Here is an 18,128-nt window from a genome sequence, read left to right as displayed (position 1 = left end):
ACAGTTGTCTTCAGGTTGTATTTACCCATGAAGCGATTATAGAAGGAACGAGGCTGAGCTCATGTTCACTTTGTCCATGTCCCGGAAGTGTGAGTCAGTTTTAAATGATTCTAACTCTATAGTTGTGTGTGACCTGTGGTGTTTGGAAGCAGCAAGGTCAGCTGATCAGTCTCATTTCCAGGTTCAAGATTTGTGTCATTCCTCCAGCACATGTCAGCTTAGTGCAGAGTTAGTTTGGGAAATATTTGCTTCTTCAGATAGGAGAGATGCAGGATCATATTAATTATTAAAGTTTGAATAAGTCCAGAGGTTGAAATTCACAATATGGGCTCTAACTTTATATCTAAAGCCAGAATATGCTTTAAACCCCTGAAGCCTTTCCTCACCATAAAGCCTCCACAGCTGCCTCCCTCTGCCCGCTTCCTGTGCACCAGACCCACTGACTCCAACTCAGGTGGCAGAGGGAGCAGCAGACAGACTGATGGACACGGTGGAGCAAAGAATAAGACCGTCAGACACAGACAAAGGGGATTGTGGGAAGACTCAGGGGATGGAGGAGGTAACAGCTCCACTGTGAGGCAGAAGCCGTTCTTCCCCAAATCTGTATTTTCTGCTGGGACGTCGAAGAGGACGACAGAGATGCTGAAGAGAAGGGCCGGGGTGTCCTCGGAGGAGCCTGAGGAGGAGCCTGAAGCCAGGGCACCACGAGCAGGTAGGACAAACTGGAGCCGTATGATTCTACATGTGTGGATTCATGAAATTAGGATTATCTTCCATCCAGCTGTGGCCGAGTGGGGATGAGTTCCAGGATGTAGTTGTCCAGATTCTGCACAGAATAAAGGGTGTTACTTCTCCTGGGTATAACTTCATACCATAACTCTGCCACTAGCCGCTAATGACTTCATCCATTAAGATTATGATTCCAGACATGTAGCATTACTACACTTTCTCATGGCTTTCCACAATCGTATGGAGTAGCCAGCAATTGGGGAACAGTAGACAGCCAGGGGGCTAGAAAGAATTTTGCCATAAAAGCCCAAAGGGCCTCTGGTACATTCTAATGTATTAGTCTGTATGAACTGATCTTAATTTTTGCATATGTTAATGTTTTTCTACATGATTATTAACATTTAGTACATTATTAAAAATGATTATTCACTCTATTTCAGATAAATCAGAATATGACAAGCAAGCTTAAACTTTTCGTGGGGACTCTAACTTGTCATGTCTTCTTTTATAAAGGTCACAGAGAAATTGTTCATATGTCATTTTAAAGCTCTTTGTCAGCGTTATGACATCTGACCACATCCTTAAATGTGTATGGGAATAATAGTTTCAGTTTTTTGCATTAAATCCTGAATGTTTCCCAGGAAAGCTGCAACCTCCTGACCGTCCACTTTCTACTGCCGAGTGGAAGAGGCTCAAGGAGTCTCTGGGAAATTGGGAACGCTTTGACATCAAGATGATTCGTGTGCTGTTCACCTCCGGGGCAGAGCTGGGTATCGCCAAGTGAGGAGGGAGACACTGTGTTTGTGTGCCTGTGATTTTTCCAATGTCCTTACTTTATCTGAAACCTTAGCTGATTAGTTAGCATTTGTCACGTAGTCAGCGCCTACAGTTCTGTGTGGTGCAACTGAAGTGCGATATGAAATCTTCTGCCACAGGTCACTGCTGACTTTTGAAGCCTTGGAAACAGGGACGCTGTCCTATGAGCTGCTACTACAGTACCTCTCACTGTGTGTGAAAGGTGGCCATGACGACGAGGTGTTTGATGTCTATGACATCATGCGGGGAACTTTCCCTTCTCTGGAAACAGGAGCCACCAGCCTCTTTATCAAGTCTTTCAGCCGCACAGCGAGGTGGAGGGAGGCTCTCAGCATCCTGCATGACGTTAAGAAGGTTAGGAGATTGTTATGAAGTCATAACGGAGCTGGAGCACCTGCCATACGTTGTGCACTATATGTCATCAACTTATTCTACTGTCATCCCAACAGGTGTTTACCCCATCACCACGCAACTATGGTGATGTCATTGCAGCAGCAATGTTGCACGGGGACATGACCACGGCCTGGGCTCTTTACGACGAGTTGATTGAAAAGGGACTGAGCCCACACCAGGAGACCTGGGAGGCTCTGTTTAACGGGATGGGGAACAATAAGGAGGTGGAAGCAGAAGGGATGCCTCAGTCTGAACATGAGGAGAGGCTGCTGGGAGTTCTTCTTTGCATGAGGAACGACCAGATCTACCCCCAGAGCAGCCTCGCCAGCAGCATCAAGACCTGGTTTCAGAGGTACGACACAGTGGGTGCTAGGAAGGTTGGGAACCCGATGCTCGATCGTTAAAACTATATCACTTTTTCGAATGTAGAATAATTCACCTTAAAAACCTTTTATAAATACAACAGATGGGATGATGACCAGATGTGATCCCTCTAATCATTGATGGATTCTAACATTTATGCTTTTAAAAGCATGGTTTTGTCCAAGAAAATCTGCGTGAGCATTGAAAGTTGTATTTAAATATTTCTGAATGTAGTTGACACAATCTATTATGGGCTCAACTGCCCAAGATTTCCTCATGAGGTAGGAGCTTTGAGCTTTTTATAGCGATATTGTTCCTTGACACAATCTCCTTCCTTGACACTTTTATTCAATTCGTCTAATTTTCTTTTTTGCTCTTGTTACTCTATTCTCTATCTCTTGTCCGCCCTGGCCTCAGTCTCACAGGACAGAAATGGACAGGAAGTTGGACCAGCCCCAACCCAAAGTAATTACACCATTTCCTACTTCAAAGTAAAAATCTCCATAGCACCTTATTTCATGTATATGCATATGCACTGTAAATAAGTAATGTGTATGTGTGTGTGTGTGTTTAGGGGTCTGTGTAGGTGCTGTGGATCAGAGTTGGAGTCCATCCAGCTGACCACTGAGGAGTACCATCAGCTGAAAGACAGAGTGATGACTGACATCATTCAGGGACGAGATGTTTTTAACAAGACTACACCAGAGGTACACACACACACACACACACACACACACACACACACACACACACACACACACACACACACACACACACACACACACACACACACACACACACAAAACTATATATGCCTACTAAGCAGTTTTTCAAGCCATAATTGTGAATAATTCTCTAATGATACAAATCTGAGGTCATAAAGATTCAAACATCTGAAAAATAAACTAGGATTATAGACATAGTTTCTAGAATATTTAGTTTCAAATGTATTAAATGTAGTTTCATTGGATGCAGTTTGAAGTAAAAATGGGTATTAGCAGATTATTTTCTATATATTTGACGTTATCAACTTCTATTCATTAATTTGTGCTAGCAATCTGGCCATTAAATATAATCTTTATTCATATAAAGTAATATGGAACATGATCAATAATAGCAATTTGTGATCAGTTTCAGAACTTTTAAGTAAAGTTTTAAGTTAGTGTTTAAAGTAACATTTTCCCAGCTTTAAAGATAGGAAAGAATTGATAGTAATTAATAATTCTATGTTGTTGTAAACTACATAGACTGTATATGGGTGGTACAGTAGCTTTCCAGTGCCTTTTCTGTAATTCGTACTAGGTGGCGCCATCGGCTCACACGCAGCACCCGGTTAGCTGAGGCAAACTATCAGACTGACTTGTTCTTAAAGCTTTTTCAGTATCTACATGACTGAGCTGGAAACAGATCTCCTCTGACTCACTGTAAGGAGACACTGTCCAGCTTCCAGCATTGTGCTGTCTCTCCTCATGTTTCTAAGATCACACTCAGTCATGTCTTTGGACTTTGATATTCAGTGATGAATCCAAGACATAGACGAGGATATGCCCCATCCATTTCCACCATGTTGCCCTTTAGGCATATTAACATATTTTACACATTAGTGTTGGTATGGACAGCAGATATAAAATATTAGAGGAGCTGTTTGGTGGATTTTGTTACATTAAAACAGACTCGGGCCTCAGTTTCCTCTGTTGCAGCCTGCATGCTTTGTAACGCCCAGAGTTTACCATGGTGCTGTACAATGAATAAAAACATACAATGGTAAGACAATAAAATACTATAATATAAAGTAAAATGTGGTTCTTCAGTTTAACCTTAAATATGTCTATGGAGGAAGAACCCTTGGAAGAGCGGTATTGATCTTTTTATCTTTTTCTCTGCAAGGGGGGGAGAAACAGGGAATTTCCCAAAATGACAGACTCTTCCTTGAAGTTAACCGTTCTTAAATGGAAAGGGCATTATTTGAATGTTTCAAGGAGGGTAGGAGCATTCGCTCTTCCAGGTACAGGAAGCAGAGTATTAATGTCACTCATCCAGTCTTTTAAAGTGCTTTTAAAGTAATTAGAGTCAAGGCACATGTTTAATGAACAGCCTTAGCATGGTAGAACCCACATGCACACAAACGTAAATACAAAACCAGGGCTGTACTTTTAATCTGTGAGACTCTCTTGTAGTTAAAAGAAGACAGTCATCACTTTATCACATTGTCATTGTCAACCTCTTTACTGGATTTGAATGTACTGGCTGTTTTCTTTAATTCCACTGACAATATACTTTGTAACGTCAGTGATATGTAGATAATAATATGTCATATGTACACAAGAAGTTTGCATATGTTCCTTTGAGTTCTTCAGTGCACAGGGGGAGTTTGTTGGTGGAATATTTAGTTAAATGGAGGGGATTTCCAACATGAGCAGCACCATGTGAATCTGGATCCCAGCTCCCTCCCGTGGGAGCAGACAGACAGAGGAAGTGCAGACAGACGTGAGGTTTAACTCGACTTTATTCATTCTCAATTAAGGGCAATTCATTTTAAGGTCTAACCGAGGGCTACAGACAACAATGAAGCAACAGATAACTTGAGGAGGGGTGCAGAGAGGGGTCATTGATTCAAAGTGTCTTTCTTTAAATGGATGGATTTTCAGTTGAATAACACAGAAGATAGAGAAAAGTTGCACTTCAATAGCAAAAATCACAATAAATAAAATGCTTAATAATAAGGTCAGCTTCTAAATCTGCCAAGGCCAGAGCTGCACCAAATTTCACACACTCATAGTTCCTAAACATGCCCTCATTTTTTTTATCAAGATCCATGAATTATTCTCCAGGAAATTGTGAAAAAGTTATAAAAGAAAATACCTTTTCTTGCAATGTTGAAGAATTATAGATGTCTATATGAAATGTCTTTACATATTATATACCATCTCACTTTCTCTCTTTCCGTTATTGCAGTTTGCGTCAAATATTGGCTCAAAAATCTGGAGCCAATTATTTGAATGACATCAATATTTGAAAATGACAGACTAATAACCTCTAATATAAGTATAAGTAGTTCATTGGCTCTACATGCATGTGCAGGGTGGATTTCTTCCCCAAGTGCAGCACTTAAAACTCTGTAAGCATTATAACTGAGTTAATCTCAACAGGAAGTTTTTGTGTTGAACTGATGGAAGAGTGTTGTGATTTTGTACGTTATATAGGTCATATAATGGGAATGCTTTTAGCATAGTGTCATCTTTGTGTGATAGTGATAACTTGTACTGTACGAGTGTGTATTCAAGAGCAAGTTTGTGGGTCTGTGTGTGTGCGTGTGTGTGTGTATTCACAGCAGCACAATGAGCTGGTTTCACATATCAGCTCTGGAAAGTCCCAGGATAATTATACTTTCAGTCCGTCTTTCTCTTCCTCCTTCTCCCTCTCTCAATCACTCTTTAATTTTCTTTTCCAAATTAATATTTATCTTTCTTTTACATTTTTGCACATTTCTCCATCAAAACCAATTACCTGTATCTTCTCCAGTCTGCCGTCTATCATCACTGTTATTCTAAGGATTCTTTTGCGTCCCAACTAAACCACACATCTCCCCCATTTCAACCTAAACCTGCTCCAGCTGCACGTTGTTGTTGCAGAATAAATATTGAAACATACTGTACGTGTGTGTATTTAGTTCAGATCAGAGGAGGAATGTTCCTGTCCTTTTGTTACACCATTTAAACACACGGTGAGTGATAGCGTGCACACAGTCGAGTTTCAAGTCCAGGGGAATTCACAGTTGCCTATTTCAATACCGCTGCTATCTAAAAGTGAAATTGCTGTTCTCATGCTGGCCCTACTCTAATATCAACACAAAGCTGTAACAAAGTATGTTACACATTGAGTGGAATGGGACTCACAGGTGGGTTAGAATGATAGAACAGGGTCCGGGACTGTGTGCTACATTACACTCCTTCAGACACTTAGGGTGGATCAGTCCTGTGCTGAAGGAGCTGCCCAGTGCTTTGATGGTGTCCTGCAGGGGGTGGGACTGAATGTCCATGAGAGAGAGCTCTTCTGTCCCACAGCCTCCACTGGGTCAAGCGGGTATCCCAGGATTGAGCTGGTCCTCCTAATCAGTCGGTCAAGTCTCTTCCTGTCAGAAGTTGAAATGCTGCTGCTCCAGGAAACTATTCCAAAGAAGATGGCAGATGCCAACACAGAGTCATAAAAGTCTTCAAAAGCTTTCTGTTATTATGTCATGTTGTTCTAATCTTAAGTGTTGCGCAGAAACAAAATAAAATGGCACTCAGTCCAACAGGGGTCCTCAAAGCGGGATCGGGGGTTGCAGGAGGTCCCTGGCAAAAAGGGGAATCATTTATTTTTACAATATTTTCATCCATATGTCACACACTGACTGAATGTTCAACTATTAACAAACGGACAGGGAAGGAAACATAACCTGCTTGACAGAGGTAGAAGGTGGTTTTACCCAGGTCCACAGTGTGTGGACTTTATAATCCAGGAAACACATTATCATAACACACAAAACTCTATTGCCGGTTACGCTGTCACATGGCACTCTGCCACCTGAGTGCTGAGTAGGAAAGGCCAGGTAGATTTATCCCTGGCAGGCCTGTGATCAGTCAGTGAGAAAAATCTGCCTTACCATTACCTCAGTGAGCTCACAGAAGGAGCGTTTTCAGTACATTTCCAGTATCAATCATGGAGTCAGACATCCAAGTAATCAGTCACATTGTCAGCTCAATTGTGTTTACTGAACATGAGCAGGGCTGAAATTATACCTGTTTTATTAAGGCCTCAACACATTTATGATTTTGTGCACTATAGTCATGAATCAGAAAAACATTTAATTAACTTTGAGAGAATACACTGTCAGAGCACAGAGACACATAAAAAACACACATGCTGAGAAAGAAAAAACACAACCTGTTCATGAAACTGTTCATTTTCATTCGAGTGGTTACTTGACTTACTTGTTGTTTAACAGACTTTTGCTTCTGACTAGTAATGACTGGGAAGAGTTTGCTTAAATAATAAGCTGCATTAAATCGTGTCCATGTTCTGCATTTCATATTTAGATTTTTAAACATTCCACTATTTACATGTTTTTCAATATGGTAACACCAGTCTGTCTGTTGGTTGGTGGGATGGGACTTTTGGTCCAGACTGAAATATCTCAATCACTTTTGGATGGATTGAATATGAAATTAAATGAGTTGCAGATATTTGTGGTCCACAGAAGATCATTTTTATAGAATCCCCTGACTTCTCTGTCGCGCAGACATGAAATCAAAATCTTAATTTGCCAGTACTTTGGTTAATTTGAGCCTAATACATTCACAGGTCAGCCTCAACTGTATATTGGTGCTAAATTAAAATTTTAAAAGAATAAAAATCATATATTATTCATTACTGCCTTGTTGCATTTTCATCCCTCTCTAGGAAACTTATGTTAACACCTACACACTATTATAAAACAATTGATACTCTATAGTGAAATAGCAAAAAGCAGGAGGTAATGTCATGGTTTATAAATTTGAGTGTTTTTGTTGGGTAAAGCTCAACATCCAGGGTTCCATCTATATCTGTCAGTTAACTCCTGTCTATTGAACTCTGTTTATTCACGGGTCTGTTGCAGGAGCTGGAGAATTTCAAAGCGTTTGTGAAGAGGAAGCCAGCTTTTGATGTGGTGGTAGATGGGCTGAACATAGCAAATGTCAACAAGGACAAAAGCAAGCAGTCAGCGACGGTGGGTAAAAGCACACACACACACACACACACACACACACACACACACACACACACACACACACACACACACACACACACACACACACACACACACACACACACACACACACACACACACACACACACACACACACACACACACACACACACACACACACACACACACACACACACACACACACACACACAAGCAAACAGTTTAACAGTCTAGATTTTAGTGGTTTCTATATGTCTGTCCGACCTTGGGGCTTTTGTGTCGTTTTCACAATGAGTAACCCTGCAGTGTGTGTCAGTGTATGAATGATGGTTGCATGTAGGAGGTGCTTTCATAAATGGCCAATACTTGAATTTAACGACATTTAGCCCACTTGTCTGGCTGCCCACATCTGGCTTGTCTGTGTGTCCAAAATATGTCACATCTTCCTCTAACGTAATGCAGCTGCAAGACAGAGGAAAGTACAAACTGATCAACCTATTACCCTGTCTACTCATCTAGTGTCTTCAAACGCGTAATAAAGTTCTTGAAATTAATGCCAGAGTCAAAAAAAATCTACATCAGTGCCACTGACGAGCGTTTTTATTCAAATTTTGGTATGAATGAAACTTCAGTACAGCTTTGTACCAAATTATGAAATAACTTGCTGAGTTTACAATTTAAACGATTAGAGTCTACAGCAAAGTGATGCTAACATGCTCACGATGACGTTGCTAACATGCTAATGTTTTGTAGGTTTGTTCGGATCTGCACCAAATAACACACACCCGTATAAATGTCAGTCCCATAAACATGCCTTTTAGTCAAGATCCATTAATTACCAAAATACATTTTATTTTTCATGTTCCTATCGCTCAATGTTAAAGAAGGTGGTGAAAAAATCCTGGATCAATGCAATTTACATAGTGTATTTCTGTAACATTTTTATGTTATATGTCTTGGATAAGATAATTCTTTTTCACAGGCAACAGTGTTTTTTTTACGTCACTCACACATATACATGCATAATTCTAACAGCTACTATTATAGTAGCAGAGGCCAACTGATAAAACCGATCTTAAAACCTCCATCGGTCATAAGGCCCACACAGACATGTGTGCCATTAAATACTCATGTTCTTTGTATTGTAAGTTTAAAGTGTTGAGGTATGTGTATGTGTTTCAGTTGTTGGCAGTGGTGTCAGAGCTGGAGCGCCAGGGCCTGAGCGTCCTCGTGCTGGGGAGGAAACACATGCTGCAGCCCTCCAGATCCTGGGATAAACACAACATGCGCCTCATCCAGCAAAAAGCTCATTGCTTTTTCACTGACAACATGTGAGCACCTGATAATGAAGTAGAATGTAGCGAACAAACTTTATAGAGAACACAATAAATACATTTGCACAGCAGGGCAATGCTGACTATTTACTGAGAATGTGTATGGAGTTTAAGGAGCAGCAACAACAATTGTTAATTGTGCATTAATTGAAAGCTGCTATAAAACATTTAGCTTTCAGCGCACTGTTGTGGTTTGTTTTCAAGAGGCTTGATTTGGGATTGTTTTACCTCACTCCTGCTTGTCTGTGTCTATCAGTTCAGAGGACGACCCCTTCTTGCTGTACGCTGCCTTGCATTCTGGGAATCACTGTCGGTTTGTGAGCAGGGACCTGATGAGGGACCACAAGGCCTGCCTGCCCGACGGCGCCACCAGACGACTCTTCTTCAAGTGGCAGAGAGGTCACCAGATGGTGGTGGATGGATGCGTTCCAGAAGGCAAGAGGGTCCGATTTCAGGTGAAGAGGAAGAGGAGGAGGGAGGGAAGGTTGTGAGAGGAGAGAGTGGATAGTTAGGAACAAAAAAGACTGCCAACTAATTCTTTCCCTGTGTGTGTGTTTAGAGTATTCCCAGCTATGACACCATCGTGCAGACTGTAGGAGACTCATGGCACATTCCCTTTGACAGCACAGAGGACAGGACCACCTATGAAGTACCACAGCGATGGCTTTGCCTCACACAAAAACACTGATAACTTGCATTGATCTCACAGCACAACATCGTGGTGGTAAATGCTCTGAATATGACAGTGGACCTTTCAATAAAACATTTACCACAAATAAAGTGTATGTGCATTTTTGTTTAACTTTCATCAGACAGAATATATATTCTTGCTTATATTTTACTAATAAATGTTGTAGTGGCATCACATTACACCTAAGCAGTGAAGCAGCATGTCACTGTCAGGGGAGACTTATAAGAGCTTGACCCGGACATAGAAGACCCCAGTCGTACGGATCCTATCCAGCCACAGCTAGAAAATGTTTGATTCAAAGTGTCACGGTACAGGTGCTTGGACCGGAAAACCGTCCGAATAAATATGTTGAAAGGTTAATGTCACTTATTGTGGGTGTTGGATAAGATAAGTAAAGACATAACATGCTTTACATTTATTATACTATATATTATCTCTGTTCATTTATAACATTTCTACTTGTGCCAGGATGACCTTTGATGACCTGCCTCACAGCAGATGCACCAGGTATCAGTCTCCAAAAGATCCGGGAAGTCAGAGCCACAAATCTGAACTCACTGTGCTCGCCCAACCCGAGGACCTGGAATAGGCCCTGGTTGTGTGCCTTATCTCCTCGGATTTAACCTCTCACACTATTCACACACACACACACACATCACCTCTTCACCAAATCTGCATAAAAGAGCATGCCTACGAATGTTTATATCTCTGCATGCAGTAAGATCTGTTTGACCTTCTTTGAAAGAAAGAAAATATACATATATAAAACTGCAGCAAGTTTTTAAAAATTAAAGGGAAGGTCTGCAACTTGTAATATGTAATTAATGCCACTCATAACTTGCTCTTATTGAATTTTCACCTCACTCTTGTTCATTGACATCCTGAGATTTTACTGCAGAGTTTTTCAAAAAGTAAAAGGGAAAGTCTGCTATTTTTTTCAATATTTCACTCATAAATTCGTGTTATTACATGTTTTAATTATTAAGAAGGGACAAATCCTTTTCATCTCACTCTTGTTCAGGGTGACTCCCACTTTCTGCATGAAAAGGTTCAGAAGATTTTACTCCTGAATGTTTGAGAAAAGCAGAGGGAAAGTCTGCTACCTTTTCAATATTTCACTTGTAACCTTGTGTAATAATATATATATTTTTTAAACATTCGTAAGAGGTGACAAAAGCTTTTCAACTTACACTTGTTCAGGATTAACCCACTGTCTGCATGTCAAGTTTTTTCTAAATTGCTCATATTAAATATTAATTTCAAAATAATCCTTCTGATTTGTTTTGATCATTTTTAATAAGGGTTATGAGTGCCATAATGAAAATGGAGCCGATTTTACCTGAAACCTTCTTTAAAAAACATACACAATATATGTCATTCCATTTCATTATATTATACAATATTTGCTAATGTTATTTCTGGAAAGCAAAATCGTTTTAACAAATTTTATCAAACGTCCATAATAACTGACATTAAAGTTACAACATTTGTTTTCTCCCCTTATTTCTGCGACAAGCACTTTTACCGTAACATAAAGAAAAGACGCGCATCAACTTTCACTCTGACGGGACCGGAAGTACACAAACGACGGACCACGTGACCGAGGTTTATATCCGGAGCAGACATTTGCCTTCCGCTGCTGCCGCTCATCGTAGAATCAGTCTCAGTCTCCTGCTGTTTGCTTGTGTTTATTCTCACCGTCATGTCTCGGGGGTCGAGTGCAGGCTTTGACCGCCACATCACCATCTTCTCCCCGGAGGGAAGACTCTACCAAGTTGGTCAGTGGCGCAGGAAATGAACCAGACTCAAGCTGCTCTGTCATCACTGCTAGCTAACAGGCTAACGCTAGCTAGCAGCGTCTAGCTTACTCATTCTTGGTAGTAGACAGAAAACATTAACATTGTGGTGTCTTTTTAATAACTGCAGATGTTTTATTATAACATTAATTAAATATAGTAGCATTTTTATAATAATTCTCACCAACTGTGTTCGTTTAATTGCAGTTTGATTGTTAACAGATCCCACAGCTATGCAGATATACACATGGCTAACTTTAGCTAACTTTAGCTAGCTGGACTTGTATACAGTTCACAAATTTGTACTTGATGATAATTAGTTGAAATAACTTCTGCTAACTTATATAACTACTGGTTATGTAGCACACTAATTAGTTAGTATCTAAGTATTCAATAGTGTCGAAATCTAATTTAGTTACAATGCTAAACTGCCAGTTTTTACTTATTTGCAGTTTGATAGCAAACAGATTCTATTGTCAGCTGGATTTAGCTCATTTTAGCAATCACAAGTTTCTTGTATTACATTACATTATCTTTCTAATAATTTAATTCATTATGATGTTTACTCCTATAGTTTCCAGTTAAGTAGCACATTATGTAAGACGTATTGTCACAATTGTTTTCAGTGGTCATTCTCTTGAATGAGTCATTTGAACTAAGCTGAGGTACATGTTAGCCGAAGACCTTGGACAAATATAGTCAAAACAAAACCTGTGAGAGTGTAATACCACTATGCTGCAAATATACTTGTTGCATAATGTCATGTAAATGCTTATCCACATCCATAACAGCCCACAACTAGCTGACTTTGTTCCAAATTAAATAATAATAGTGTAAAGTTGCATATCATCAGCAGTCTGTTACTGAAGTTGTTTTGTTTACGCTTTGATCTGTCTTCAGAGTATGCCTTCAAAGCCATCAACCAGGGAGGACTGACATCTGTAGCTGTCAGAGGGAAGGACTGTGTTGTGATCGTCACACAGAAGAAAGTCCCGGTCAGTATCCACAGGCGCACAACAAATACACACTAACGTTTGTGTTTCTATGTCTTCAGAACAAGAAATAATCCGATAAACCACGTATCACTGGTAGTTATCGATCTGTTACGAATGTCTGTATCTTGTGTCTCTCTCAGGACAAGCTGTTGGATGCCGGAACAGTCACACACCTGTACAAAATCACAGACAACATTGGCTGTGTGATGACCGGCATGACAGGTAAGCTATACTTCATCTTGCTGCCCAGAAATGTTCAAGTATGAAAAGCTAAACAGGAATTTAGATAAGTTAAGATCCCTCATGCCGTGTGTCGCCTATTCCCTATATAATCATGTTCTTATTTGGTGGTGAAAATGCGTCCACTTGATCAGTAGAATTTACTAATTGCAGTGCATTATAGGGCTCGCAAAGTAGAAAAACTAGCAAAACTTGTAGCTTGTATCTCCAGACCAACCCAGAGTTTACATATTTTATCTGTAAATTAAAGTCATGTTATTGGGTCATTGAGTGTCCATCTCTACAACCATGTTGGTTGGTTCAATTGCTACTACTTCTGTCATCGAAAAGAGCCATTTGCAACTTGAAGTTTATCATGTTCTTTCACCCTAAAATAAACATAAATGATAAATTGAAGGAGCTTGAAAGTGTTAATCCATGTTTTTGATCCTTTTATCCATGTATCTGTCTCCTCTCCCCCACAGCTGACAGCAGGTCTCAGGTACAGAGGGCCCGGTATGAAGCAGCTAACTGGATGTATAAGTACGGCTACGAGATCCCTGTGGACATGCTGTGTAAACGCATGGCTGACATCTCCCAAGTCTATACACAGAATGCTGAGATGAGACCGCTAGGATGCTGTAAGTAACCTCCTTGTGTTTGTCTATTCCTGAAACATGTCTTTAGTGAATGTATAGGATTTAATTGTGTTTTAACCAAAAGAAGTTGAAGTAGTTTCCAACTAGGGTTTGAGATGTCCCGGGGCGTGGGGGGTCGCAACATATTGAAAGAGGAGAAGCAAGATACTTTCAATAAATAAATGAAAAGTTTAAAGCAATTAGAAATATTTTTTAGATAAGAACTAGTAGTTATATTTAAAATAAAGAAGAAAAGATGTCATCCTTCTGTTTTGCAAAGTGATTATGACATATTTTCAATATCAGAGGCTGAAAAGATGTGGAACCCCTGCATTATTTTATAAATTGTGCTTTCAAGGGTTTTCATTGCAGAAATACAAGCACACAATCTGCAGCTCTGGTTTATGTCTATCTTGTTAAAACTGTCAATGTGTCTATATGTCACTTTTCATTTAGCATTTATTTTTCTTTTGCTTAAAGTAGAATGTATTTCGATGTGCTATTCAGAGCATTAACCTTGTTCCTACTCTCCTTTTTTTTTTTTATATATTTCCCTCTGGTTTGCATCCTTCCCTCAGGTATGATAGTAGTTGGACTGAGTGCTGAGTTGGGTCCACAGCTGTATAAATGTGATCCTGCTGGTTACTACTGTGGCTTTAAGGCCACAGCAACTGGAGTCAAACAGACAGAGGCCACCAGCTTCCTGGAGAAGAAGGTCAAGAAGAAGCTGGATTGGACCTATGAGCAAACTATTGAGGTTTGAGACACACTATACAGTATACACTGTGTATACACAAAGACTGTACTCTTGTTTATCATAGAGGTCAAGTATAGTCATACTTATAATGCCACGTCAGAACTTTGTCATAAAACAACCCCACTGATGAGGAAGTCACATGTCACAGTTTTCACACTATGGAATTTCTTGAATCTAATGAATTATGCTCACATTTTCTAGACGGGCTATTTAATAAAAAAGTTTCAGACCATGATACGTCTGGGAATTTTTCAACTGCGTCATTCCACTGGATTACCGACAAATTACTTGGTAGTTATCTGGCCAACTGGAGTGGAAACTGAACTGTTAAAATATATTGTAATACTTTAGTTACACAAAGGGAAAATATTAATATTGATACAATAAAACAATTAAATTTTATGCATTTTCAAAGCAAAGAAGTGAGGTATATCTCAATGCATCTAAAGTTGATGTTGCACACATTTACCCTTTTAATGTCCCTTCCCTCCACAATTCAAGCTTAGTAGGTTTTAGTGATATTTATTTTTCCCAATTTTTCTGTTAAAAAGCCAACAGATGTAGAATTCTTAAGGTGCCATGGAAACGATGAACATTGAGACTTGCATTATCTAATTTTTATCAATAATTGCAAGCGTCCCTCATGTATTTATACATAATGTTTAAAACATCCAGAGGATTTGACACAATGAGTCCCATACAGTTTCTTACTGCATCCATCTCTATTAATTTCTTCTCTCACTTCTCGCCTTCTCCAAACAGACAGCCATCTCCTGTATGTCGACCGTCCTCTCCATCGACTTCAAGCCCTCAGAGCTGGAGGTGGGAGTTGTAACTACAAAGGAACAGAAATTCAAGTGAGTAGGTTTATGAGACGGGGATAAACACTGTCCCAGAGGCAATTAATGAGAAATATGATATTTGCCAGAGATAGGAATGAGGCTACACTAGGCAGAGGCCCCTTTATGGGTAATCGAAAAAAAGTTAAGTGGGTTATTGCTTGAAAAAGGTGCCTGGTTTGAGCCAAACATCCTGGATGAATTTAAGAGTAAATGAAAAGAAAATTAATCTTTGTTGCTCAACTGAAAGTTGTTCAGAGTTGTGTTTAAAAAAAGAGATGTTATGGAAATTCCCTACAGCTCAGACCAGGGATCAGATCAAATTAAGCCTTTACATAGTCGACATCCCACAAAACTGGCTGAACAAGAAGATATGACCTTTAACTTGTGTGTTTGCATTCCAGGATTCTGTCAGAGTCTGAAATTGACGTTCACCTGGTGCGTTTGTCTGAGAGAGAGTGAGGAAAGTCAGCAGCCATTTTGCAGCCGTCATCATTATCCTCTGAAAAGGACGATGGATGGTAAAACCAGAAAAAGGTCTCGTCTATAAAGAAGATGAAGGACCAGCAGGTATCATCTTGTTCAGAGGAGCTGCACAACAAAGTGACATTGACAAAACTACACAACAATAATTTTATAACAGTTGGGTAGAACATGTTACCCGGTTCACCATGATACGTCCCCTCCTCCATCCTCCCTGGTCATAGTCAGAATCTGATTGGACACAATATTATCCACACATCGACCTCTCCATGTTTTCCTTCTAACCACACGAGACATCATCACTGCAGCCGGCTGCCAACTGTCAGAGCCTGGAGAGATGCTGACCATAGACATTATTCCACCATTTATGACACCCCAGCCTGATATGCTCCCTGTTAACTATGTCACACAGACATTGACCACAGTGCCCTCTCTGGATGCAGTTGTTAGCTGTGAGCAGATCTGAAGATGAAGGTGTCGTAACAACAACTACGGCACAACACCTCTCATAGCATCTTGAGCTGCTGTATTTGAAGCAGTGTTTCCTCACCATCTTTACTCAGGGCTGCCACAACGCGTACTTTCTGAAACTCTTGTTTTATTCATCTGCTCCAAAGTCACTCCTCTCTGTCTTTAGCTCAAGGAGGATGTTTATTATCTGATAGACTTTGTGAAAATCCAGGGATCAGTCGTGGTCAACTCAGGTCAATGTCAATGGGAAGTCATTAGTTATTTCTCTCAATCCTCCTCTCTGCTGTACAACACTGCCCTTCTATTAAACACAGTGTTTTTATTCAACACATAAGTTTGCCTGTTCTCTTTTCTGTGCATATTTCAACACGTGCTGTTGTAGACGTCACGTTTATCTGATGGCACTCAGACATGAGTTTGACATGCTTTATTAAGTCATTCGGAAGTTGGGAATTAAGGCTACTTTGAGAATAGGAATATTGCAAATTGAATTAAGTGGTTGTGAGGTCACAGCTGAGGCCGTTGATGTTAAACAGCATTTAACTTCTAATGTTTTACCCTCATTACGCTCCATCAAATCATTAGGAACATAATCCTCTGAAAACATCAGTGCACACACCTGTGTGCTTCATGACAGATCCAGTGCTAAGATCACTGATTTGGTGATATTCAAATTTTGTAAAAAAAAAAAGGAACCTGTAATTCACTCTTCAACTTTGACCTCAGTGGTAAAACATGTAATTTAACCAACACCTTTGTTCAACAAAAAACCTGAATATTCTCTTTCAAAGTCAATGCCAGAACGTTTTGTATTCGATGACATTTGACTGTACATGTGTACCTAATAAAGTGGCTACTGAGTATATTTCCTGCAGTTTTGTTTGAACTTTATCACTTGCAGTGTTGCTGGTAATGTAGACCTCTGTTAAGTTAATTAGATTTATATGGAATATTGGCAATATGAATTTATTTTTCATACATGAGCAGTGTGTAGGATGAGCTGGTTTAAGTTAAAAAAAACTGTATATTGACATACCCCTGCTGGTGTATGAATCAAATGGTGAAGCATCACACTGGGTGAACTGCTGTTATAATTCTAAGTACAAGTGTATCAAAGAAAAAATGTGGAATATGGCCACTAAATGCAATATAGCAGGCTTCCTGTTGTGTTTTTCCAATTGCACCCAGAGACTTTTTTGTTTGTCTGGTCATGATACACCTGTATATCGATTTTTGTGAAGATAGGTCAATGGGAACACCTTCCGGGGGTCTCGGGCTGTCTCGGGGGGCACCGTTGAGCCATTTTGCGACGCCCATTGAAAATTCCTTCAGAATACGTAAATTTTCACCACTTTCTAACTTTCTGCAAATTTTGGTAAGAAGTTGAGCATGTTAAAGCCCTCAAAAAGCCAATTCATTTGCCTGAATAATAATAATAATAATAATAATAATAATCCTTACAATTTCAATAGGGTCTCACCAGACACCTTTGATGTCTGTGCTCGGGCCCTAATAAACATATATTTTAGTTTGTAATGGTAACCCACTGAGCTGATAGACCAAATGTATCCTAAGCCCAATTGTACAATGTGACAATAGAATAGTGAAAACCCTTTAAGGATATTTATTTACTTAGATTTAAACTCCCTTCCTCCCCCGAGCTCGACTGAGTATCCTGTTGCATCGCGGATTCACTTCTTTGGAGGATGTGGAGCAGGAATGTCGCCAACAGCTGACTGTTCTGCTCCTGGGAATTTCCTGTCCATTTCCCCTTAGCCCCACCTTCCCAAATAAAAAACAACTTCCTGATTCAGATGACAGACCTATCAGCCTCATTGCACGCACATACAATTTCCCAAAGCCTTTTTGAATCCCT

General features: G+C 39.9%; 2 protein-coding genes across 2 annotated transcripts; both read left to right on the top strand.

Annotated features, from left to right (window-relative positions):
* Positions 1-16: 16 nt before the first annotated feature.
* prorp (protein only RNase P catalytic subunit) lies at positions 17-10,130 on the top strand. Its single transcript, XM_061082714.1, has 10 exons — positions 17-712; positions 1,371-1,509; positions 1,665-1,899; positions 1,995-2,290; positions 2,719-2,766; positions 2,876-3,008; positions 7,940-8,050; positions 9,212-9,360; positions 9,620-9,818; positions 9,923-10,130. The coding sequence occupies exons 1-10, from the start codon at positions 325-327 to the stop codon at positions 10,049-10,051; spliced, it is 1,827 nt and encodes a 608-aa protein (XP_060938697.1). The 5' UTR covers positions 17-324; the 3' UTR covers positions 10,052-10,130.
* A 1,540-nt stretch (positions 10,131-11,670) lies between these two features.
* On the top strand, positions 11,671-17,117 carry psma6a (proteasome 20S subunit alpha 6a). Its single transcript, XM_061082305.1, has 7 exons — positions 11,671-11,832; positions 12,751-12,845; positions 12,986-13,067; positions 13,550-13,705; positions 14,281-14,459; positions 15,222-15,316; positions 15,703-17,117. Exons 1-7 carry the CDS (start codon positions 11,757-11,759, stop codon positions 15,758-15,760), a joined length of 741 nt encoding a protein of 246 aa, XP_060938288.1. The 5' UTR covers positions 11,671-11,756; the 3' UTR covers positions 15,761-17,117.
* Positions 17,118-18,128: the final 1,011 nt, after the last annotated feature.

Source organism: Limanda limanda, chromosome 12 (genome assembly GCF_963576545.1).
Source record: "Limanda limanda chromosome 12, fLimLim1.1, whole genome shotgun sequence".
In the NCBI taxonomy this organism is placed as follows: domain Eukaryota; kingdom Metazoa; phylum Chordata; class Actinopteri; order Pleuronectiformes; family Pleuronectidae; genus Limanda; species Limanda limanda.
Note: the sequence above shows the minus strand (reverse complement) of the source record. Positions and strands in the feature narration are given on the sequence as shown.